This window comes from Electrona antarctica (assembly GCF_951216825.1).
Source record: "Electrona antarctica genome assembly, chromosome: 6".
In the NCBI taxonomy this organism is placed as follows: domain Eukaryota; kingdom Metazoa; phylum Chordata; class Actinopteri; order Myctophiformes; family Myctophidae; genus Electrona; species Electrona antarctica.
In genome coordinates, this window is record NC_136811.1 from 7,013,476 (window position 1) to 7,039,448 (window position 25,973).

Consider the following 25,973-nt stretch of genomic DNA (forward strand, 5'->3'; position numbering starts at 1 on the left):
CGGAGCTGTTCCAACTCTGACTTGAAGCAGCGGAGCTGGTCCGACTCTTGACTTGAAGCACACTAAACTGACCAGCTTCAAGTTTAAACCATAATGGCATGTAGGCATAGTATTGGATATCAACTTTCTTCAGCCAAACAGAAACAGATCTGCGATCACAGAGGCAGGGGTGGGGGGGGGGGGCAGCGCATGCAACTTCAGGTAGCCTACGAGTGATTCTCATCATCCATTATCTCAGTGGCTGCAACACTTTTATTTATTTATACTTTTTATTTGCATGGGAGATTTTCGGCAATAGTTCCGTGTGTGTGCGCGCACGTGCGCTTGCAGAGGGAGAGGGAACGAGAGAGGAATACCGCCTCATCGCACTGCCAAAAACAAGGAGGTTAAGCAACAGAAATTGACGATTTGATGTGCAGAAAGAACATATCAGATTCTAATCGGGTTAAGGTGTATACATGGAAGAAATGTCCTCTTGATCGGGTCTAAAAAAAGTCTAGACCACCCCTCTGCACCCGATTAGAATTTAAATCGGGTCGGACTTGATCGGGTTTATTTAGGTGTATACATGGATATTTTAAATCGGGTGTATTTAAAACCTTGTTTTAACCCGATTAGAACGTGACATGTAAACGTGCCTACTGTAGGCTCTACAGAGCCGAACCCACTTTTATTCGGCTCTAAAATAGGAGTATGAATCGCGCCTAACACCAGGCTCCTATCTCAATAGCGACACAGTTGAGTTTTCTGCCCCACGTAGGGAGGGACTTTCCCCCCACGAATTGAGGGACTTTCGCCCCTATGGTGTCCTTGAAATGAATCGCCTCTTGTCTCGATTGTCTTGAAACGTGACGTCATGGGCCGCTATGCTCGATAACGGGCTCGACGAGCCCAAAAGCTTGATAACCGGATCTCAATAAATGTGTTAGCGAGTTTGTAATGTGCTCGGGGTTTCGAGTAACACCCCTTACTTCCCACCTCACCTCTTTCAGACTCAACCTGTGTAACAATTTAACACTGAATATACGTCATGTAGCAAAGTTACACATTGATTTACTATAACATCAGCCTCTCTCTTTCCACAGAACTACAGTATATATATATATACTGTAGCAAACAGTGTTGTTTTCGTCGACTAAAACTAAGACGAAAAATGTTCGTCGACTACCTTTTTTCACTGAGGAAAACTAAATGGAAACTACATGAACTAAGCTACGATGACTAAAAACTAAGACTAAATATAGTGACCATTTCGTCAACAAAGCTAGACTAAAAGGTTAGGCAGGAACTAGTGGACAAGTGATCCGGTAATAAATAAAAGACAAGTCATTTTACACTTGGTTGAATGCTGAAAATAGCCGATCTACTAGATCGGCTATTTTCAGCAAGTGTAAAATCAGTCATTACGACGGCATCTAGGCCCGACAAAATACATTTTGGTCAACTAAATCAACTGTAGATTTAGTCGACTAAAATCTTCCAGGTGACTAAAATGTGACTAAAACTAAATGAAGTTTCATTCCAAAGACTATGACTAAAACTAAAATAGGACTTTGCTGCCAAAAACTACACTGGTAGCAAACAGTAGTGTCTCACTGTGTGTGTGTGTCTTTCCACAGAACTACATGGCCAACAGTGTGAAGTACAGCACCTCTCACCTGTGTAACCTCATCATGACGTTGGCCCGGTTGGGCTTCCAGACCACAAAGTCCACAGAGTTCTATCACCAGGTAAAAATAAAAAAAATTCTCCCCTCAGTGGTTCTCAACCTTTGTCTAGCCCATTTTGACCTGAGATCAGATTCTAAAAATGCACGCCCTCCGCCAACCTGGGGAGAGCAACGGACTGACCTCATGCTTCCTTCATGCATGAGTGCCCAAGTCCCTCCTTTACACCTGACAGGGGGCGAGTTTCCCTGGTTCGACGTAGCGCGTGGAAACAACACGTTATTCCAACCAGTTCCTTTCCCCTCCATCAGGCGCCCCGGCTGGCCAGGGGAAGGTAGTTTAGAGACCAGGATTAGTGCATGTTTTTTGTGAGGGTACCTACCCTAGGGGACACGGGGAGAACATGTAAACTCCACACAGAAAGGCCCTTTCGCCAACCCCACCTCGGGTATGGGCACTGATGACGTGGAGGAGAGAACACAACACTGTTTTTGCCATGACAGTAATATGCAATGTGGCCCTCTGGTGGAGTGAGTGTGAAAATACAGTGGCCCTCTCCATTGTCAAAGTTGCCCACCCCTGCTCTAGAGTAACGATGGGTTGTGTTTCAGGTGCACAGCGCTCTGGACGAGTCTCTGTCTGTCCTCTAGAGTAACGATGGGTTGTGTTTCAGGTGCACAGCGCTCTGGACGAGTCTGTCTGTCCTCTAGAGTAACGATGGGTTGTGTTTCAGGTGCACAGCGCTCTGGACGAGTCTCTGTCTGTCCTCTAGAGTAACGATGGGTTGTGTTTCAGGTGCACAGCGCTCTGGACGAGTCTCTGTCTGTCCTCTAGAGTAACGATGGGTTGTGTTTCAGGTGCACAGCGCTCTGGACGAGTCTGTCTGTCCTCTAGAGTAACGATGGGTTGTGTTTCAGGTGCACAGCGCTCTGGACGAGTCTCTGTCTGTCCTCTAGAGCAGGGGTTCTCAACGTTTTTGGCCGGGGACCCCCGAAAATGCTTTGGCAACGTCTCGGGACACCCCGCCCCGCTCCCTCCCGACCCCCAATATAAATTGACTGCTACAATAACCTTAAACCATTTTGGGCGGGAACCCCTTTTGGTGTTTTAAGCATTGTTATAATTTAGCTATTTAAAAATAGCAGATCTACAAGCTCATAGCGCGCCACCGAGTGGCGCGCTATGAGCTTGTAGGTCTGCTATTTTTGAAAAATCGTGATTTAAAAAACAAAAACTTTTTTTTTTTTTTTTTTTTTTTTTTGAAATTTGGGGACCCCCTAAAATAATTTGGCGACCCCCCCAAGGGGTCGCGACCCACGGGTTGAGAACCCCTGCTCTAGAGTAACGATGGGTTGTGTTTCAGGTGCACAGCGCTCTGGACAAGTCTCTGCCAGACCTGGAGCCCTTCCTGCAGACGGACGTGGTGTGGTCTCTGTGTGTTCTGCAGCAGGCCAAGACCAGCCACCTCACCGCGCTCGCACAACACGCACACGCAGCCAAGGTCACAGGTACGCACGCACGCACGCACACACTCACACACTCTCTCTCGGGGTGTAAGGATACAGTAGCTGTATGGATTAGGGGCGGAAATCTTTAGGTACCTTTTCAATTCGATTAAATTCAGAGATCTACGACTCGATTATATATTGATTATATTATCGACGATGATAAGACACCGGTCGTTAATATGCTACATACATTAGCATTGAGTTGCTTGGCAATGAAGTAAACGGAAAATGGAGGCACCTTGCCTATAGAGCGTTGCAGTGTGGGCGGGACTGTGTCGTACAAAGCCAACTCGACTTGTGACAAATCATGACAACAAACACAATATTTTGGACCAAACAAATAATTAGAAAGAAGAAAAAAAACGGCAGGTTACAACACTTTTTTGTTGTTGTTTTTCTTCTTTGTAATTATTTGTTTGGTCCAAAATATTGTGTTTGTTGTCATGATTTGTCACGACTCGAGTTGGCTTTGTAAGACGCTTAAAAGGTTAAAGGTTTAAATAAATACATTTTGAAATGTCTATGGGAAAAATGCATTGGGATTCATTTCCTGGGCCTGGCGTCGTCATGAAAGGGGGCGGGACTGCGACGCTCTATAGGGTGCATTTTCTGTTTGCACAAGCCTGCCATGTCTGTCAAGGCCAGGGCAAGTGCTACGGGCCAAGGTGGAGTGTGAACGCTTGAGTCTTCAGATTACGGAGGAAGCGTATCGTATCGCTGTTAAAACACACACACACACACACACACACACACACACACACACACACACATGGTATTATTACAAGACAACCACAAACAAACAAACAAACGCTATCGCTACAGAGCCACGCCGTTGAACTAACCACAAGCAGGGCTGTCTTAGGTTTACGATTCATTTTCACACAAATAATTTGCGAGTAACGATTTAATTGTGTTGAAATTGGAACATTAATATGAATAGAATTTACATTTCTGTTTTCTTAGGCTTCGTAAATAAAAAAGGGGCAGATATGACACACAAGAAATGGCAGAAATAGCTGATCTACATGCTTACAACGTGTCACGTTGTAAGCTTGAAGAACTGCCATTTCTATTTGTTTTTCATTCATGAACCAACATGGACACAATTATGACGATCAGGACTAAAGAATTGCGATTATCTAAAATAATATGCGATTTTCGACGCTTATGCAATAACCGCGACAACCCACATGTAAGTGTGTCCTCCTGTGTTGTTTTCGTCGACTGAAACTAAGACGAAAAATGTTCGTCGACTACCTTTTTCCACTGACAAACTAAATGAACTAAGCTATGGTGACTAAATATACTGACAATTTCGTCAACAGATAAAAACTAGACTAAAGTGTTAGGAAGGGACTAGTGGACAAGAGATCCAGTATAAGTCATTTTACAATTAGTTGCATGCTGAAAATAGCCGATCTACAAGCCCACAACGCGTCGCAGCGCGTTGTGAGCTTGTAGATCGGCTATTTTCAGCAAGTGTAAAAACCGTCATTACGACGGCATCAAGGCCCGCCAAAATACATTTTAGTCGACTAAATCAACTGTAGATTTAGTCGACTAAAATCTTGTGATAGTTAGTCGACTAAAACTAGACTTAACACTAAAACATTCCAGGTGACTAAAACTAAATAAACGTATTCAAGGGACTATGACGAAAACTAAAATCAGAATTTGCTGCCAAAAACGACACTGGTGTCCTCTCCTCTCACACTCCACTCCGTCCCTGCAGGCGGCGACCCGTCTCGGGCGGAGAACTATCGACAGAAGCTGATTCAGATCGCCGCCACCCTGCACTTGGAGCACCCCCAACCCCCCTCCTCCTCCTCCTCCCCAGCCCCCTTCCCCCTCCTCCTCCCCTCCGTCGAGACACCCCACAGCACTTCTGTCTCCCCCCTGCAGAGCAGCCTCATGCTGGCCCTACATAGCATGGTGGGCGCGCGCACCGACGCACTGAGGACGGCGGTGGATACCGTGTACGGCTGGACTATAGGTGAGTAAAGTAAGGCCTCACTCAGACCTTTACTGCATTGCTGTATGCTTGTTGGATGAATGTTGTGTAGTGTCATGGCCGCCCCAATGCATTTCCAATGGGAGTCACATGGTTTGACACAACATTTGTGTTGTATGAGGGGGAGGGGCGCAGTCGAAACACAGCCGAAAGCCATACAACAGCTTGTAGTCCAAAATGTGGACTACAAACCATGTGACTTCCATTGGAAATGCATTGGGGCAGCCATGACACTACACAACATTCATCCAACAAGCATACAGCAATGCAGTAAAGGTCTGAGTGAGGCCTAAGGCGCACGCACCACGCACACACCAGTGTTGATTCCGTCGACTAAAACTATGACGGAAAATGTTCGTCGACTACATTTTTTTCACTGAGGGGAAACTACATGGAAATTAAATGAGAACTAAGCTATGATGACTGAAACTAAGACTAAATATACTGACAATTTTCGTCAACAAATAAAACCTAGACTAAAATCTTAGGAAGGGACTAGTGGACAAGAGATCCAGTATGAGTCATTTTACACTTGGTTGCATGCTGAAAATAGCTGCGACGCGTTGGGAGCTGCAATGTTGGTGAATGTTATTTAAAGGACCTATAACATAAAATTCAACTTTTTCCATTTATTTTGTGTTTTTGGGGCTCCCATATGTGTTTTCTATCCCCACAAATAACCAATGTTGAACAATCAGGCTTTCATATCATATGGGTGCTTTAATGGAAATTGCTCTCAGAAACGGCTCAACTGATTTTGGTCTCATCGTGATGTCATCAATGTCACCCTACTTTGTATAATTCCTCCTCTTCTTCAGTCTTCAGTTCCAAATTTGCATTTCCACTTTGTTTACAATGTCCACCATTGTTGATTTTCCAAGCTGGCATGGAATGGAAACGAGCCTGGTTATATCTAGCATCAGTATTATATTGACTCAAATATTAAATAATCTGCATATCAGCACCCCCACCACCTCAGGACATTGTGGTACTGCAGCTAAAACTGCTTTCAAAGTCCAGAAAGAAATGACAAGGACTGGTTGTATCAGAGTGGTGATTGAGGCTCAAACCATTAGAAATAACTTTGAGGGACATGGACAATATGATATTAAATATTAAAAGCAGTTTTAAAATGCATGTTATTTGCGCTTTAATACAATTAGATAGGACTTTTCTGTTTGGATGACTGGGCTGTCAATGGGAAGTTGCACCTAGTTGGCACCTTGCTGGCAAGATGGCCGCCGTGTGCATATCGTCAATTGCAGGGGTGGGCAACTTTGACGATGGAGAGGGCCATTATATTTCCATACTCACTCCAGAGGGGCCACATTGCATGCATGTCGTAGCAAAAATAGCCGATCTACAAGTTCAAAACGCGTCGCATCGCGACGCGTTTTGAACTTGTAGATCGGCTATTTTTGAATTGCAATCCTGAATAACTTTTCGCAATTTTTTATTGGGATCCTGAAAAGTCATTTTAACTAAATACAAATATATTGGACATAAAAAAGACAAACATTATTTGTAATACTATTCAGCAAGCTACTAATTTCGACTAATTAAAGCGGGTCATGTTTGGAATTGCAACAGCTGAAATCAATAACATATCAGTATTCCGAAATTAATTTGAGGGCCACATTAAGTGAAGGTGGGGGCCGCATGTGGCCCGCAGGCCGCCAGTTGCCCATGTATGGTCAATTGCATGGCCAGGCCTGCCCTGGCCATGCATTCAGATCATTTTATTTCTATAAAATAAAATACATAGAAGGAAAAATAAATACTTACATTTTTGCTTTCATTTGCTACTTTCGTTTCCTGTTTGCATGTGAATGATATTATTTTGAGAGAGTCCTTGGGCTGTCCTGTTTGATCAGGAGCAATTAGGGGTTCAGAGTCTTGCTCAAGGGCACTTCGACACTGACTCTGGGGGAGCCCGGGTTTGAACTGGGAACCTTGGCGGTTACCATCCAGCCACTCTACCCCTGAGCCACTGCCATGTGAATAGCAAACATGTTGTGCTTCTTGCCAAATGATATTCCTGCTCTTTACTGGTATTAAAATGCTTTGGAAACTAGGCTTATTTTGTCCAGCTCACGAATGTAGGCGAGTATTGTAACGAGGAAGAAAACACTGACACTATCGTGTCAGGTGGGTCTACGGTGGACCCACCTGACACAATAGTGGTGGTCCCCAGGTTGCTCTTAAGGTGGCCGTACACTAGCCGATTTTTTTTCAATCTGATAGCACCACACACTACAGGATAATCGGAGCGGGGCAGAGCAAATATCAAACATTCTTGATGTTGATCGGGCCGATCGTGCTTTGAGCGGCCCCGAGCAGATCGATTGAGTCGGGCACCCCCCGAGCGTCAAAAAATGCCCGATTATCGGCTAGTGTAAGGCCACCTTAACACATTGAGAGCCCACGCAAAACTGCCCAAAAATCACTTTCACCTAGAAAATCCATTCACATTTTTTATAATTCAGCTGAGTGGAGACACATGCTGGAACTTTTTACTTTGAAATGTTTTATAGTTTCTGAGTCATTTAATTTAATTTAAATGCCAAATGCATTCTCAATGGCGAAAACACAAACTTTGGCACCACGTATTAAAAAATGCGGTAATACCAAAGACGTCCACAGACGTCTTGGGCACAAAATGTGTCAGGATTGTGGTCCCTGGGTGAAAATCAGTTGAAACCCCCTAGTCTTATGAGTACGTAAGCACCAGAAAAGAGACTGCATTTAATGGCCGTACGTGTGTTTTTGTTCCCCATCAGATGGTGAGTTGGTGGTGGACAGTGAAAACAAGCCTATTGGCCTGTCCTCGCTGACGGCTCCTCACCTGACAGAAGGAGGAAAAGACGGACAGCCTTTACCTGCCGGAGCACGGAGGTGAGAGGGCTAACTTTACATGTGTTTCTCCTGTATGGTCCTTTTAGGATTTGAAGCATTCCGGTCCTGAGTTTCCCTACAACAGTCTGCCCCACACTGCAAGCGATTTTTATCATTTTTTACTAATCTTTCAAGACTCTATGACTATGTACTCACCAAATGTCTCAAAAAGAAAGACGAGAGGCTCTACTTTCATCTAGGGGTGGGAAATAAAATCGATTCATAGATTAATCACGATGCGGACGATTATGAACCGATTCATAAATGCCAAAAATCTTTTTGGTACAGAATTCTTTTTTTTTTTTTTTGTACAGAATTCTCTTTTTTTTTTGGGAAAGCTGCTTATTTCCTTTGTAGTGTAATTAAAGATAAGTGACGTAAATTCATCTGTTTTCATTATGGATCATTAGAAAACACTATTAGTCACACAGTGAGGGGGAAATATATATCATGTATTGGAATCGAGATGCATCGGTATCGATCAATTTATGAGCGAATCGTAGGCCTCCGAATCGAATCGCCAGGTACCTAGAGATTTCCTTACCTACTTTCATCGAGGGGAAAATAGTGTGTCACATATTCCGTTCTTTTGTTATTGGCGGTTGAATGAATATAGCTTGTTTTCACCAAAAAAACACTGTCTAGTCAGGGAACAGAAAGCAAGAAAACATGTCGTTTTATAAATGCTATAACATTAGACGGGACCAGCTCGGACCACGTTATTTCCGGGCGTACTATTCTTCGGACGTCCTAGGATCGCTTAGGCCCCTTTTCCTCCGGGGTTTGAACCAGTATGCTTCTTTCTTTCCCACTTAACCCATTCTGGCACCCCTTTTGGTGTTTTAAGTGGGGATGGAGCCCGAAAATCGGGTCCATTACAAACCCTGTTCGGCATTTATCGAGACCCGAGTATCAATAAGCGTTTGGCTTGTCGAGTCTGTTATCGGGTATAAGGGGGCTGGGACGCGACGGGTGGTTGCGTGGAACTATGGTGGAACGGGTGAAAAAAAAAGATGAGGGGAGCTAAATGCAATATTGTAGCCTACCACAGTTGTTGCATGCACGAAAGGGAGCATTTTGACAATGCATAGACATCTGTCCATAATGCATTGTATTAAACCCAAATGCGATACCTTTGCATGTCTGCACCGAGTCGAAACAACACAGGAGCCGTCAGTTGCTAGCCTGGCTCGGCCAGACTCATAGCGAGGATTCACTGACGCTTCCTCCCCGCATATGATATATATTTGCGGGGAGGAAGCGTAGTTATAATATCTCCCACGGATTCAATGTGCAACTTCTCAGTCTATCGTTGCTGAAAAGGCAGAGCTAAAAGCTCACAACGCGGTGCAACCAGACGCGTTGTGAGCTTGTAGATTGGCTATTTTTGGTGCGTGACACCGCCGTACGATGTATACATTTCACTTTTAAAGTGACGGTACACAACTAACAGTTCCCTCTGTCTGTTAGGTACTGTATAAGGCCTATAGTAAAATGTAGTGCAAAGGAATGTCTTGGTTGGTTAAAATAAAGAGATTATTAAAATATAATAAGATTAAGATAAGGTGTGTGTGTGTGTGTGTGTGTGCGTGCGTGTGCGCCTTAGAACTCTTTATTGGCATACAAACTATCACAACTGGCCAATTACATATAATTTTGGGGGTCCTTGACATGAAATAGTTTGAGAACGACTGTTTTTGTCAGGAAGTGTCAGGATTTTGAAGGCATTATTTTGTAGAATCGTCCTCAGGTCTAAATGGGCTAATATTGAACCAGTTCAGAGTGTTTTCACTGAACATGAACTGGTTCAGATTCAGAACCCTAATAGTTGGTTCAGAGCTAGAACCCAAAAAATGGCCGCCGGTTCCGTGATAGAACCAATAAGGTTCCAAGAGTCTAGAACGGGAACCAGTTCTAAGAAGCAAAGTTCTTTTGGTGGAAAAAAGGGTCCTTACAGGTTGCTGGAAGAGCGCCCTCTATCGTAAAACCACTGAAAACACCACGTGACGAACGATAACGTCAATGGCGGTCTGGAAAACAAAAAGCAATCAAATCCCAGACATCTAATCTCTCTGCTAAACTGTCCACTTCAGGGGTCTGTACTATAGAGGGTATGCATGGGTATGGTAACATCCTCAAACCCGGAAGTTATGCGGGAACACCTACTGAGTGTCAAAAATTACTTTCTGACGGAAAAGTCATATTTGATTGCATTAAACGACGTTAAACAATGTTAAACTCACTTTTCCACTCGATTTGCCATTCACTTTATGCATGCGCATACCCTCTATAGTATTGCCTCTATAAATAATCTAGCGTTTCTCTTCTGAGGATTTTCCATTACAACTTAACGACACACTCATCTCTCCTCGCCACATCCTCGTCTCACTAATTGGTTACTCTGTCTGATATGCAGGCTGTCGGGATGTATTTCAGAGCGCTGCGTTGAGTCCACTGGAACTCGGCAAGGAGAGAGGGAGGAGCCATGTTGTCTATCTGTCTGATCGACAAGCTCGTAGCGCGGCACTCGGTGCCGCGCTACGAGCTTGTAGGTCTGCTATTTTTGAAAAATCGTGAAAATGTAGTGCAAATCTTTGAATATATAGTAATATATAGTCTTTCAGAGCAAACTGTTTTAACTCAAATCTTTGCTTCTGGGGGGTCATTTCAAACTTCTTCTCAGGCTTTTGTGAGCATCCCCGTTTTTTAAGTTGCTTGATTCAGTGTTTAGATATTTGTACATGCATTTTTATCAGACATGTCTGTCTCTTCCTATACAAACCCAGTGTAAGTAACTTCAAAAACTCCACATCTGTGTTGTTGCTTGTGTTTTTCAGACTAGCCTTTCTGGGCTGGGACTTCCCCAACTATGTCTCGCGGAGTAAAGAACTGCTTGGTCGATTCGTCATGAAGAGAAGACACCTGCAGCTGGCTGGCTTCATTATTGTGGAGGTGACACGACCACACACGCACACGCACGCACGCGCACACACACACACACATGCACACGCACGCACACTGGCCAAATGTTCGTATAGGTCTGCCGCCAAAAACACAAACTATGTCCTTGACATGAAAACATGAGAACCGGGGGCACGGTGGCACAGTCGGTAGTGCTGTCGCCTCACAGCTAGAAGGTCCTGGGTTCGATTCCCCGCTGGGGACGCTGTGGGCGCTGTGGGGCGTGTTCTCTCCTCCGCGTCATCAGTGCCCATACCCGAGGCGGGGTTGACGAAAGGGCCTTTCTGTGTGGAGTTTGCATGTTCTCCCCCCGTGTCCCCTAGGGTAGGTACCCTCACAAAAACATGCAGTAATCCTGGTCTCTAAAACTGCCTCCCCCTGGCCAGCCGGGGCGCCTGATGGAGGGGAAAGGAACTGGTTGGAATAACGTGTTCCTTCCTTCCACCCGCTACGTCCTCCCCCCTGTCAGGTGTAAAGGAGCAACTTGGACACTCATGCATGAAGGGGGTGGGATAAAAAATTATAAAAACATGAGAAAACCACAGCTCTGAAATGCAGAGTGCACGACGCTGCCATCTAGTGTCGCATCAGTGATGAGGCCGGTCAACAGGTAAGAGCCCCACTGTACACGCAGCTATAGCTATAAATCAGTCGACGTGCTACTGTAGTAGCGACAGCAAACCTCCAGACACCTCCAGCCCCAACGCACAACAATGGAGCCGTGAAATGTGAGCACCACGTTCACTCTCCACGCTGTTCTCTTTAACCCTTTTAGTCCTGCGGACGATTCTACAAAATGTCTTCTAAATCCTGACAGTTTTCTGAAAAAAACCTATGTTTCTATGTCAGTCGTTCTCAAACATTTTCATGTCAAGGACCCCCAAGATTATATGTCATTGAAAATATGTTGTTCCAGGGACACCCCCCAGAATAGCAAAGATTTGAGTTAAAAACGTTGGCTCTGAAAGGATATATATATTCAAAGATTTCCGCCACATTTTCACGATTTTTCAAAAACGAGTTTGTAGGTCTGCTATTTTTCAATAGCTAAAGTACAACATAATGCTTAAAACACCAAAAGGGGTTCCCGCCCGAAATGGGTTAATCCCCACGAGAATAGGCTGGAGGAAAGATATATGCACGCGTGCGCGCACACACACACACACACACACACACACACACACACACACACACACACCTTGAAAGCCTAGACCCTGTCGGTTAAAGTGTCACTTTCCACTAACGCTACACCTGACACACACACTCGGGCACATGCACACACGCACGCACTCCGAGAGTGATTGATTGTAGTAACGCACGGTAGACAAGCCACCTGCGGGCTGTTAGCTAATTGCTACTCACTGAGAATGAGCTTCTATACCTTTCACCTCATCTACTCTCTGGGTTGACCCGCTTTACTCTTTCAAACCTAGTTCTAATCAGGTTAACCCGTTCTGAGCGGGAACCCCTTTTGGTGTTTTAAAAGCATTATGTTATGCTTTAGCTATTGGAAAAATCGTGAAAGTGTGCCGCAAATCTTTGAATATATATTCGAAAGTTATTAGCTCAAATCTTTGCTTCTGGGTGGTCACTGGAACAACATATTTTCAGATGGGGGTCAGCCAATTACATATATATATATGTGGGGGTCCTTGACATGAAAAAGGTTGAGAACTACTGACATAGAAACATGGGGTTTTCAGAAAACTGTCGTGATTTAGAAGACATTTTGTAGAATCGTCCTCAGATCTAAATGGGAGGTAAAGTATCCATTTTTGAAAAATCGTGAAAATGTGCTGCACATCTTTGAATATATATTCTTTCAGAGCATATTTTCAGATGGGGGCGGGGGTCGGAGGCCAAATGCATATCATTTTGGGAGTCCTTGACATGAAAATGTTTGAGAACGACTCATAGAAACATGTTTTTTTTTTCAGAAAATACTGTCAGGAATTAGAAGGCATTTGTAGAATCGTCCTCGGGTCTAAATGGGTTAAACTGAACAGTGCTGCAGTTTGACCAAAATGTCCTCCTCTATAGTCCTCGGAGATAAATACGGTCTTGTGTTTTTTTTTTACTTTATTCTGGGTAAAAAAAACAACAATGTATGTACTACGTTTCTTTAGATCAGTGGCTCCCACAAACTGTGGTGCGTGCACCCCTTGTGGTGCCGCGAACGCCCTCTAGGGGGTGCGTGACATTAAAAGGGTAATGGTGGTTTTATGGTGTTATTTAGCCTCAAACAGCATAATCCTGTAAACCACTGTTGTAAGGAGATGTATAGAGCAGCTGCATGTGTCTCAGTGCAGTGACATTCTGTGATTAATCATAATCATATTAACCCATTTTGGGCGGGAACCCCTTTTGGTGTTATTATGTTATGCTTTAGCTATTGAAAAATAGCAGATCTACAAGCTCATAGCGCGCCACCGAGTGGCGCGCTACGAGCTTGTAGGTCTGCTATTTTTGGAAAAATTGAAGAACCACTGACATAGAAACATAGCATTTTCAGAAAACTGTCAGGATGTAAGAAGACATTTTTAGAATCTGATCTCAGGTCAAAATGGGTTAAAAAATATATATAATTTTAGGCCAAATACAACGAGACTGAGCGTTGGGGGGGGGGGTGTGTCGGCTAGGTCAGGAGGTAACAGGGGAGCACGGCCAAAACACTTTGGGGACCGCTGCTCTAGATAGTAAGGGAAACCTATGAAAATCTGGGAACTAGATCGTTACCCAAGACATTTCTTCACCAATGTGTTTCTAAAGGTGTCTAATAACATGTAGTAAAAGGTTGAAATTCAACTCCCGTTGGGCAACCTCAATAAGAAAACAGCTCAAAGTCGGCGTACCGATAACCGATTTTTCGATTAAGTGCTTAACCCATTCTGGGCGGGAACCTCTTTTGGTGTTTTAAGCATTATGTTAAACTTTAGCTATCGGAAAATATCAGATCTACAAGCTCATAGCGTGAGTGCCACGCTACGAGCTTGTAGATCTGCTATTTTTGAAGAATCGTGAAAATGTGCCGCAAATCAAAAAAAAAAAATATATTCTTTCAGAGTGAACGTTTTTAACTCAAATCTTTGCTTCTGGGTGGTCACTGGAACAACATATTTTCAGATGGGGGTCGGCAGCCAATTACATAATATTTGGGGGTCCTTGACATGAAAAAGGTTGAGAACCACTGACACAGAAACATGGGGTTTTTCAGAAAAGACATTTTGTAGAATCGTCCTCAGGTCTAAATGGGAGGTAAAGTATCTGTCCAACGCTTGGCCGAGTGTCTAAGCCACTGGTTTTCAACCCTTTTCACATCGAGGTCCATTAATGTATTGGGCATTTGGACCACCATTTGACCTCAGACCCAAGATATATTGTCCACAATTCCATGCTGTGTTGAGGTGGTACCATATAAGCAGAGATAACAGGCAAACGTTGATCAAAATAACAATTCTTCTACATTCTCTAATAGGCCTATCTCACAGCCCGTTTTTCACGCCCACTTCCGGTAAATAGTGGTGACTTTAACATGAGCATTTACACGTTTTTTTCTCTTGAGAATCTAAGTACATTTTCTAATGTAAAAATGTGACAGACCAATATTATTATGAAGCAAACAATATGGTAAATCAGCTCGAACAGATAGAACAAACCTTACCTTGAGAAAACAAAAGTTGTAGACTTCTTAAATTACCTCTGTTAACATGAAGCGTCTATGGAGTGACGTCACGCTATCACCACTAACCCCGAAAGGGGGCGTATTAAGGGGGGCGGGGAAATTCTGTGAGATAGGCTTATTGCGTAGACTTCTTGTAAATTAAGTAATGCAAGATGTTTAAAAATAATTTAACTTGAGAGCGTGAAATTAAACCAAATGGACCCATTCGGTTGACGGTTTGGCGGCAAAGTAATCGTCTACTCCAGGAAAAATAGAAAAAAAAGAAAAACTTACATAAAACTGACTAATGTCATTTTATGTAATGGGAGTGAATATAGGCTGATATGAACTGATATCCAATTATCTTTAATAAACAGCCAACATATTTGTTTGTAACTTAAGGCTTGTCTAACACATTTAGGCCTGACGTCGAAATAAAAAAAAAGTCTTCTGAAAGAATATATATTCAAAGATCTGTGCCGCATTTTCCCGATTTTTCAAAAATAGCAGACCTACAAGCTCGTAGCGCGCCACTCGGTGCCGCGCTATGAGCTTGTATATCTGCTATCTTCTAATAGCTAAAGTACAACATAATGCTCAGTTAGGAACACCAAAAGGGGTTCCCGCCCAAAATGGGCTAATTATGTGCAGTGCAGCAGTCATGTCGCAGGTGGGTCCCCCATGGCCTTGCAGTGTCTCTCCTCCATATAAATAGACCAGTCAAAGTCAAGAGAGACTAGCTAGCTTAGCAACAGTAGCATTGTCTCTCTCATCTAGGCCAATCTGAGCTCTCTCTCTCCGCTCCTCTCATCCAGGGACAAGCTCCTTAAGACGCGTTGTGGCACCGTGCCCGATCAAATTAGACGCACCGCCTTAACCCATTCTGGGCGGGTGAACCCCCTGTTGGCGTTTCAAAGCATTACGTTATGCCTTAGCTATTGGAAAAATAGCAGATCTACAAGCTCATAGCGCGGCACCGAGTGCCGCGCTATGAGCTTGTAGGTCTGCTATTTTTTTTTTAAATCGTGAAAATGTTGCCTCAAAATCTTTTGAGTATATATTATTATAGTGAACGTTTTTAACTCAAATCTTTGCTTCTGTGGGGGAGTCCTTTCGAACAACATATTTTCAGATGGGGGTCGGCGGCCAATTACATATATTTTTTGGGCGGGGTCCTTGACATGAAAATGTTTGAGAACCACTGATATAGAAACATGGGTTTTTTTCAGAAAACCGTCATGATTTAGAAGACATTTTGTAGAATCGTCCTCAGGTCTAAATGGGTTAATGCTGTTAATGCACGGTGCTTCATCCCCATGGCAGTGCCATCGCTCTGTGTTTGTCATGTCGTCGCTGTCAGCCATAGGTCTTTCTTTTCCATAAATGAACGCCCTTGTACTTCATGATCCATCATACTACAGCGCCACACAAAAGCACAAAAAGCACTAGCATATTCCAAGGATTCAGATTTACAAGCTCGGAAGCAGCGCGTCACCTCTCGTTTCGAGCTTGTGGATCTGCTACTGTTGATGCTTTTGCATTTGTTTAATCGTGACAATAAGGTCACACACCGGCATCCAGCTGTTCCGATGCGCTCAATACTAACCCTAAGTCTAACCCTAACGGCACACGGAAGCCACGTAGTGGTCGGATAGATCCAAATGTAGATATTATTAAGCCATTTTGACCTGAGATCAGATTCTACAAAATGCCTTCTACATCCTGACAGTTTTCTGAAAAAGCTATGTTTCTGTGTCAGTCGTTCTTCGATTTTTCAAAAATAGCAGACCTACAAGCTCATAGCGCGCCACTCGGTGGCGCGCTATGAGCTTGTAGGTCTGCTATTTTTCAATAGCTAAAGCATAACATAATGCTAACACCAAAAGGGGTTCCCGCCCAAAATGGGTTAAGCCAGTAGCTCCTTGTTAATACTTTGTACAGGTTCAATATTCATTGAAAACGCTCACCCACTTTCACCTTAAATGTTTAGAAATAAACAAAGAAGCTGATTTACAAGCTGGGAATGGGACGAGTTGCGGTCTCGTAGCACAGGGACCAGTGTTAAATTTGTCGACTAAAACTAAGACGAAAAATGTTTGTCGACTGCCTTTTTTCACTGACGGAAACTAAATAAACTAAGATATGACTAAAACTGAGACTAAATATACTGACAATTTCGTCAACAAATGAAACTAAAATGTTAGGAAGAGACTAGTGGACAAGAGATCCAGTATAAGTCATTTTACACTTGGTTGCATGCTGAAAATAGCCGATCTACAAGCACGGCGCCTTGTGGGCTTGTAGATCGGCTATTTTCAGCAAGTGAAGAAAACAGTCATTACGACGGCATCAAGGCCCGCCAAAATACATTTTAGTCGACTAAATCAACTGTAGATTTAGTCGACTGAAACTAGACTAACGCTAAAACATTCCGGGTGACTAAAATGTGACAAACTAAATGAAACCTATTCAAGAGACTATGACTAAAACTAAAATAGAAATTTGCTGCCGAAAACGACACTGACGTCGGGGACCAATACTAAACATTTTTCCCCACACAAGAACGGGGCTTACTGTATTTGTACGTGCGCAGCAGTAGCAGCAGCACACAGGTGGATGAGGTGTAGGGTAATAATCGGGGTTACCACAAAGCACACGTTGGGTCCAGTTAATAATAGAGAAAATTAGAAATAGTCCAACCCTCCCTCCCAGGCCTCCTGTTCAGACTCTGTGTCTCTGTGGATGCAGACCTGATAAAACTAGGTCACCGAGTCTACTTCAGTCTCCTCCTCGCTGGCTGGAAACAGCCTTTTAGCCCATTTCGGGCGGGAAACACCCTTTTGATGTTTTAAGCGTTATACTTTAGCTATTGAAAAATAGCAGATCTCTGTGCCGCGCTACGAGCTTGAAGGTCTGCTATTTTTGAATAATCGTGAAAATCTAGTGCAAATCTTTGAATATTAATTATATTCTTTCAGAGCGAACATTTTTAACTCAAATCTTTGCTTCTGGGTGGTTGCCTGGAACAACATATTTTCAGATGGGGGTCGGCGGCCAATTACATATCATTTTTGGGGTACTTGACATGAAATATTGAGCACCACTGATACAGAAACATGAGGTATTTCAGAAAACTGTCAGGATTTAGAAGACATTTTTTAAATTTCGACGTCGGGCCTAAATGGGTTAAACCCACGGCTGGCCGGCCGCCTGGGAAACCAGAAGGTTCCTGGTTCCATCTAAGCTACGAGCTCTTTCTTGGCTTCGTGTCGGAAGTGTCCTTGAGCAAGTCACTGTAGCGCCTGTCTGTGTAGGTTGGTGCCTTGCATGGTCGGGGTCGCTGAGTGGGGTTGAGACGAGAGGCCGTCTGGTAATGAAAAGGTCACCGGTTCGACCCTAGGAGAGGGTAGCTCAGTAGAGTGGCCGCTAGAGCAGCCAGGTGGGAACTGCTAGGTCCCCGGTTCGATCCCTGTAGGCTCCCCCAGACTGCCCCAGAGTTGGTGTCGAAGTGTCCTTGAGCAAGACTCTGAACTCCTAATTGCTCCTGATGTGCAGGTTGGTGCCTTTGCATGGTTTCCTCCGCCATCGATGTATGGATGTGTGTGTGAATGGGTGAATGTAATGCATGATCTAAAGCGCTTTGGATAAAAGCACAATATAAATGCACCATTTACCTGTATGTGGAAGTGTCCCTGAGCAAGACTACAGTTGATCCGATACCAGTATCTATGCCATTCTTCTGATTACCACATACTTTTTCCACACAATATTTAATTAACAGTATTATTTTTGAATGTTTCAGTTCATGTTGCACGACTGTTTTATACTCTTATATTCCCTTATTATTCCTCTTATATTCACGCGTTTTCGGATTTTTAGCTTGTGGATCTGCTACTTTTGATGCTTTTGCATTTTCTAATCGTGACAATAAGGTATTAGATACTAACCCTAAGTCTAACCCTAACGGCACACGGAAGCCACGTAGTGGTCGGATAGATCCAAATGTAGATATTATTAAGTCATTTTGACCTGAGATCAGATTCTACAAAATGTCTTCTACATCCTGACAGTTTTCTGAAAAAGCTATGTTTCTATGTCAGTCGTTCTTCGATTTTTCAAAAATAGCAGACCTACAAGCTCGTAGCGCGCCACTCGGTTTTTCAATAGCTAAAGCATAACATAATGCTAACACCAAAAGGACACTGGACGCGTTTTCTGATTTTTAGCTGCGTTTTTCCATCTGTTTTCCGAAAAGCGCGTCCAGTGTGCCTCCTAGATTTGTGGATCTCAAACTGCTTAATTCCAAGGACCACCACCATAACTCTTGAGTGTACAAACATTACAGACATTTGGAACCCCCTCATGGAACACTTGGGAAGGAAGAACCGGTATAACTGTACCAACATTAAGAAGAAGATGAGAGCAAGCACTCAGTTGAATAGTTCCATGTAGTGATGTAACGCAGGGGTTCTCAACGTTTTTGGCCGGGGACCCCCGGAAATGCTTTGGCAATGTCTCGGGACCCCCGCCCCGCCCCCTCCCGACCCCCAATATAAATTGACTGCTACAATAACCTTAACCCATTTTGGGCGGGAACCCCTTTTGGTGTTTTAAGCATTGTTATAATTTAGCTATTGAAAAATAGCAGATCTACAAGCTCATAGCGCGCCACCGAGTGGCGCGCTACGAGCTTGTAGGTCTGCTATTTTTGAAAAATCGTGAAAATAAAATTAAAAAAAAGTTTTTTTTTTTTTTTTTGAAAATAATTTGGGGACCCCCCGAGGGGTCGCGACCCACGGGTTGAGAACCCCTGATGTAACGGGTGCACGGTTCTGGAAAGTCTATACTGAAGGAATAAATAGCAGCACTCATGTTATCCGTTAGGATTCTTGTTTTATTTCAGTTTTCCCCAGCAGGCATAACACACAGACAGACAGACAGACGGACGTTTCGGCCGGGTGGCCTTCCATCAACTATAATCTCAGCTCAGACAGTATTTATTCCAACTGTACCAACATCCAATTAGATTTTTGACATTTGTGAATCGATTAATCCATTGAGACCTGGAACGCATCCATGTCACGTTAGCGTTAGCATTTTAAACATTATGTTATAATTTAGCTATTGAAAAATAGCAGATCTACAAGCTCATAGCGCGCCACCAAGTGGCGCGCTATGAACTTGTAGGTCTGCTATTTTTGAAAAATCGTTAAAATGTGCCTCAAATCTTTCCGAAAATTGTCATGATTTAGAAAACTTTTTTTTTTTTAATTTCGACGTCAGGCCTGAATGGGTTAATAATAATAATCGCCCATTCATCTGTGAATCTCTACCCACAACAGCTCACCAATGAGCACTCCTCCAAAAGCCACCTGAGCAAGCCATCTGCTGGGTGTGTGCGTGCGTGTGCAGTTCTACTGTATGTTGCATGCACTCGACGTGCTTCACAGGGAGAGAAAAAAACTGAAATCCATAGAGAAGGAGCTTTAAAAGTAGTTTCCAGGAGGCTGTAGAGGTGACATGGGCATGATGTGTGATAAGAATAGTTTCTCATTCCCTATAGCAGTTTTTGGCACACAGCAACCCAGGCAGCTGCACTGTACTCCTCCCTGTTAGCTTATATATACGTGTAACTCTGAGAGGGTACAGTCGGTCTCATTTGTACCCTCTCGGAGTTAAAGCTGCTATAAGCACTAATCTGTCAAAATTGTAATGACTTTCTTTGTTCTGTTTTTGGTATTCAGACAGCCAGCAATGGGTAGAACGCTCTAAAAAAATGTAGTCTCTGTGACACATCTAGGGGCCGCAATCTGCATTCAAAGCAGGGCCGGTTCTAGGGGGGGGCAGGGGTGGGCATAACCCACCCAAACGTGCGTCCTGCCCACCCAATGTGGGTTTGACACCCCACCCGCGCCGGCGGAGTCGCCCCCCTTACAATTCTGTCTGCCCACCTGAGTGGGGCTGGCTAAATCCGGCCCTGAAAAGATGTTCCTAGAAGCTTTGTCATTGGTCAAAAAAAACCCGGTCGCAATGACTAACCAATCGGGAAGCAGACAGGGTAGGGAATGAGGCATTACCCCAGGTGAAGGAGTTCAAGTATCTCGGGGTCTTGTTCACGAGTGAGGGGAGGACGGAGAAGGAGGTCAGCCGGAGAATCGGAGCGGCAGGGGCGGTATTGCAGTCGCTGTACCGCTCACTGTTGGGACGAAAAGAGAGTTGAGCCCGAAGGCAAAGCTCTCTGTCTACCGAGCATTCTTCGAAGTGTGGGTCATGACCGAAAGAATAAGGTCGCGAATACAAGCGGCCGAAATGAGTTTTCTTCGACGTGTGGCTGGCATCTCCCTTTAGAGATAGGGTGAGAAGTTCAGTCACACGAGAGAGACTCGGAGTAGAGTCGCTGCTCCTTCACCTGGAAAGGAGCCAGCTGAGGTGGTTCGGGCATCTGGTTAGGATGCCTCTCGGGCGTCTCCCTATAGGGAGGTCCTCGAGGCACGTCCCACTGGGAGGAGACCCCCGGGGCAGACCAAGGCGCAGTTGGAGGAAACGCATCGACTCACTGGCCTTGGAACGTCTCGGAATCCTCCAGGAGGAAGCCACTAAGTCTGGAGCACTCTGGTGGAGCTCAGGAGCTGTTGCCCCCGCGACCCGACTAGGGATAAGCGGTTAAAGATGGATGGATGGACATTAGCAGCAGCCCTGTGCTGTCGGTCCAAAACACATCAGTGGTTCCTAAAGCCTGTTCCCTTGTTCCCTTTTCTCTCTCCTTGTCCTCTTCCAGGTGCCGTACTACGAGTGGATGGAGCTGAAGTCTGATTGGCAGAGGCTGGCGTACCTGAAGGACAAAATCGGCAAGGCCGTCGCCGAGGACATGGCCAAGTGACGCGCTTCCAGCTTTAACACAAAAACAGGACTTTGGACACACACACACACACACAGTATATACACACACACACACACGCGCGCACGCACACACGGCTCTCTCCAGACTTCCAAAGCAAAACCAACAGCTATACATATCCTTCACCCTGGTTCCCTTGGCAACGTGTGTGTGTGTGTGTGCGCGGGGGGGACTTTCCCTGTTACCATGGAGATATGGACAGAGCGCTCCGGAGCCACAGAGAGATATAAAAGAACAGAAAGCGCAAAAAAAAAAGAGGAAAACGTCCCTGAACAGAAAAAACCCATCGGAACGAACGGTTCTGCTGCCAAAGAAATGTTCCCGGCTCGGGGCAGGCAGTCGGTCGGTCCCATGAGGTCGGGGGCCCGAGGGGAGATGTTCCCTGGGGCCGGTGGCTGTCCCATGGGCAAACAGCCACCGGGGGGGGGGGGGGGCCCGAGGGGAGATGTTCCCTGGGGCGGGTGGCTGTCCCATGGGCAGACGGCCACCGGGACAAGGGGTGTTGAATGTAAGATGATCAGTGGTGTCCAGTAGTCAGTCATTAACTAGTCTCTCGAGAAAATTCAAAGAAAAAGTGGGCAGTGTTTCTCCTCTATTTGCCGATGGGTTCTCAGATTGGTCATCATTAACTCAGGGGTTCTCAACGTTTTTGGCTGGGGACCTCCGGAAATGCTTTCGCCATGAATCGCGACCCACGCCCCCCCCCCCTTCCCACCCCCAATACAAACTGACTGCAAAAATATATCATGAATGAATACTGAAACCAGATATAATCATTAAAGAAATGTATGCATGTACTATGTGTACTATGTCAACTCTTCATTTCCATTTTCTGCCATTCAGTTGTTTTTTTTGTTTTTTTATTTAATTTAGCAAAAAATTAATACAACTTTTTATTTTATTTTATTTAGGGACCCCCCCGAGGGGTTAACCAACCAGCCAACTGATTAGTTACTTTCTCTCTGATTACCCTGCCCCGCATTCATGCATAAACCGCTTCAACCGCTTCCAAAAAATAGCAAAATTATAGTAGATCTACTATATTGGGAAAATTAAAAAAAGGAAATGGAAAAACGTGGAAATGCTTCGCTTATGACGTGCCCAAAATAGGTTACACGGTAATGCCATTTTGAAAGTGGTTTAATTATTTTCATTGTTCGTCCAATGTAGCTGTTATTTAATCCCCCTGTGTACATAATCCATGTTATGCCAAACCACTTTGGTTTCGCCTTTTGTTTTTGCGCCTTTACGAATCTCCTACTGTAAATCAAATCATCGGTTTGAAGTATTCAATTCATAATCGTGCACATGAAAAATAACAAAAATTCAAATCATCACAAAAAGTAATACAAAAGATAGGGTATTGAAGAGGTGGGGGGTAGTCACTTGACTAAGGGAGGAGTGGTACAGTTGGGTGCCACCGATATTGTCCCTTATCATTTGACCCATTTAGGCCTGACCTCAAAATTTGAAAAAATCCTTCTAAATCCTCCAGTTTTCTGAAATAAATATTTTCACGATTTTTCAAAAATAGCAGACCTACAAGCTCGTAGCGCGCCAGTCGGTGGCGCGCTATGAGCTTGTAGATCTGCTATTTTTCAATAGCTAAATTATAACATAATGTTTAAAACACCAAAAGGGGTTCCCGCCCAAAATGGGTTAACTGTCCTTTTGCGCAGATCACGCAAACCTCAGCAAAAAGAAAAGGACAATATCGATGGCCTCCAACTGTAATTTCCTAGACTCCCTTTGGCATGCTTGAAAGGTGAATTTTCAGGGCTGTTTTAACCCATTTTGACATCCTGACAGTTTTCTGAAAAAGCTATGTTTCTATGTCAGTCGTTCTTTGATTTTTCAAAAATAGCAGACCTACAAGCTCGTAGCGCGCCACTCGGTGGCGCGCTATGAGCTTGTAGATCTGCTATTTTTCAATAGCTAAAGCACAACATAATGCTAACACCAAAAGGTGTTCCCGCCCCAAAATGGGTTAAAGGATGCCAGAGATTTGCATTTCTTGAGGGAAGGGGGTTAGGGGAATTCCACACTTGGGTGGCAGTGCCATTCCTCTCGGTCGCACGCTTCCTGCCGAACGGCCATCCCCAAACCGGCCTGTAGGAGTCACTATAGTGCAGCGACCGACGGAGATCACCGTCCTCCTGGCTGCTTGCTTGCTGGCTTCCCACCCCGAGAACACAACACAACGCCAGCCTGGGTTGTTGTTAACGTCGGCCGGTGTATCCAGCCAAGAATGTCGGCCTGCTGCTGCACCGTAGGGAAACCTAAACCCTGGTAGGAACGTTACCCTCCCTGCACCACCCAGACAACCCAAAACTATGCACTGCATGCATGACAGAGTACAGTAATCACTCACAGTCTGTCTGAGGACAACTTAAACTTAACCCATTTAGGCCTGACGTCGAAATTTAAAAAAGGTCTTCTAAGTTCTGACAGTTTTCTGAAATACCTATATTTCTGTATCAGTGCGTGCTCAATATTTCATGTCAAGGATCCCAAAGATTATATGTAATATAAAAGGGACCTCCCCAGAAGCAAAGATTTGAGTTAAAACGTTCACTCTGTAATAATGGATAGATGGATGAATAGAAAAAAGATCTGAGGCACTTTTTCACGATTTTTCAATAGCTAAATTATAACAATGTTTAAAACACCAAAAGGGGTTCCCGCCCCAAAATGGGTTAAACTTAAAGGGATAGTTCAGATTTTTTGAACTTAAGTTGTATGAAATACTTGCCATTAATATAGTGGTTGCAACTGTATTAATTGATTGCCCGAGTCCCATGGTGGGAGTTCTGCTCTGGTTTTGGTCAATATTAAGTAGTTCCGGTCATTTTGTGGGGGGCACTGGGGCCACGCAGTAAAAGTAAATGAATCCACAAAACGAACGTAATTTGTATTGTTGACCTATTTCTAAAATATTAGCGTGACTTTCGTTCAACTTTGACCCCTCTATCACATGGAACTATTTTTTGGGCGTAGTGATATGGACACAAAAAACATAGTTCTGTGTGATAGAGGGGTAAAAAAAGAACGGAAGTTGCACTAATATTTTAGAAATAGGTCAACAATACAAATTACGTTAGTTTTGTGGATTAATTTACTTTTACTGCGTGGCCCCCAGTGCCCCCCACAAAATGACCGGAACTACTTGATATTTCACCAAAACCAGAGCAGAACTCCCACCACAGGACTCGGGCAATCAATTAATACAGTTGCAACCACTATATTAATGGCAAGTATTTCATACAACTTGAGTTAAAAAAATCTGAACTATCCCTTTAAGAAGGGATGGGTGGAATTTTCAACAAATCAAAGGCTGCGCCGAGGAGATTGAAGTGTTTGAACTTTGAACTCCCATTGGTTCCTTTCTAGACTCAGAGTCAGTAATCTGTCACCTAGGATTTTTTTACTGGCGCGCTACTGATTATTGCTTGGGTTACTTTTAATTAAGTGTTAATCAATGCAATCAATCGGTGACTCGTTTTGACTGGACACCACTGCTGTCGAGTGTGTGTGTGTATATATTGAGCTGTGTGTGTGTTTGTGTGTGCGTGTACAGTATGTGTGTGTACTGTATATTGAGCCGTGTGTCTCTGTATCTGATTAATTTAATAACGAGTGTGAGGATTGTTGGACTCGCTCGTCTCATCGTAAGGGAATAAAACAATGATTGACTCTGTCCTCCTTTGGTCTGTGAATGAAATACTTCCTGGAAATTGTTTTGCTGTTGAACTATTGACTGGTATGGAAGAAAATGCAAGTTTAAACTGTGTGTGTGAGAGTGTGAGTGAGCGCACGTGCTCATGCTAGTGTGATATTCTGTTACGGTCTGCTTTATTTCACAGCCAATGGCTAATAAAACATTATATTGTTCCGCTGTCACAGTGCGGTGTGTGTACTGTACGTGTGTGTGCCTTGGTGTGTGTGTTGGTGTGCATCTGTGCGTGTCCTAATAGTGTTGTGTTACAGATCTGTGAGGGGAAAAGAGTGAACTGCTCCTTCCTACATGACTGATGTGGGTATGAACACACGCATGCGCACGCACACACACACACACACACGATGGAGTAGAGCAGGGAAGTGGCAACACCCGAGGCCTATTGTTGACCCATTTAGACCTGAGAGCAGATTCTACAAATGTCTTCTAAATCCTGACCAGTTTTCTGAAAAACCTCATGTTTCTCTGTCGGTGGTTCTCAACCTTACCCCAAAAATTATATGTAATTGGCCGCCGACCCACATCTTAAAATATGTTGTTCCAGGGACCTCCCCCAGAAGCAAAGATTTGAGTTAAAAACGTTCGCTCTGAAAGAATATATATTCAAAGATTTGCCCCACATTTTCACGATTTTTC

At 44.1% G+C, this 25,973-nt stretch overlaps 1 protein-coding gene across 2 annotated transcripts in view; it reads left to right on the forward strand.

The window, feature by feature from the left end:
- Positions 1–25,497, forward strand: part of tbrg4 (transforming growth factor beta regulator 4) — a 40,986-nt gene extending 15,489 nt beyond the window's left edge. For both annotated transcript variants that reach the window (XM_079504737.1, XM_079504738.1), the window contains exons 7-12: positions 1,620–1,730; positions 3,031–3,175; positions 4,908–5,168; positions 7,967–8,081; positions 10,919–11,033; positions 21,482–25,497. In XM_079504737.1, coding sequence (XP_079360863.1) covers positions 1,620–1,730; positions 3,031–3,175; positions 4,908–5,168; positions 7,967–8,081; positions 10,919–11,033; positions 21,482–21,583 — 849 coding nt within the window. In that variant the 3' untranslated portion in view covers positions 21,584–25,497. The remainder of the gene's footprint in view (positions 1–1,619; positions 1,731–3,030; positions 3,176–4,907; positions 5,169–7,966; positions 8,082–10,918; positions 11,034–21,481) is intronic.
- Positions 25,498–25,973: the final 476 nt, after the last annotated feature.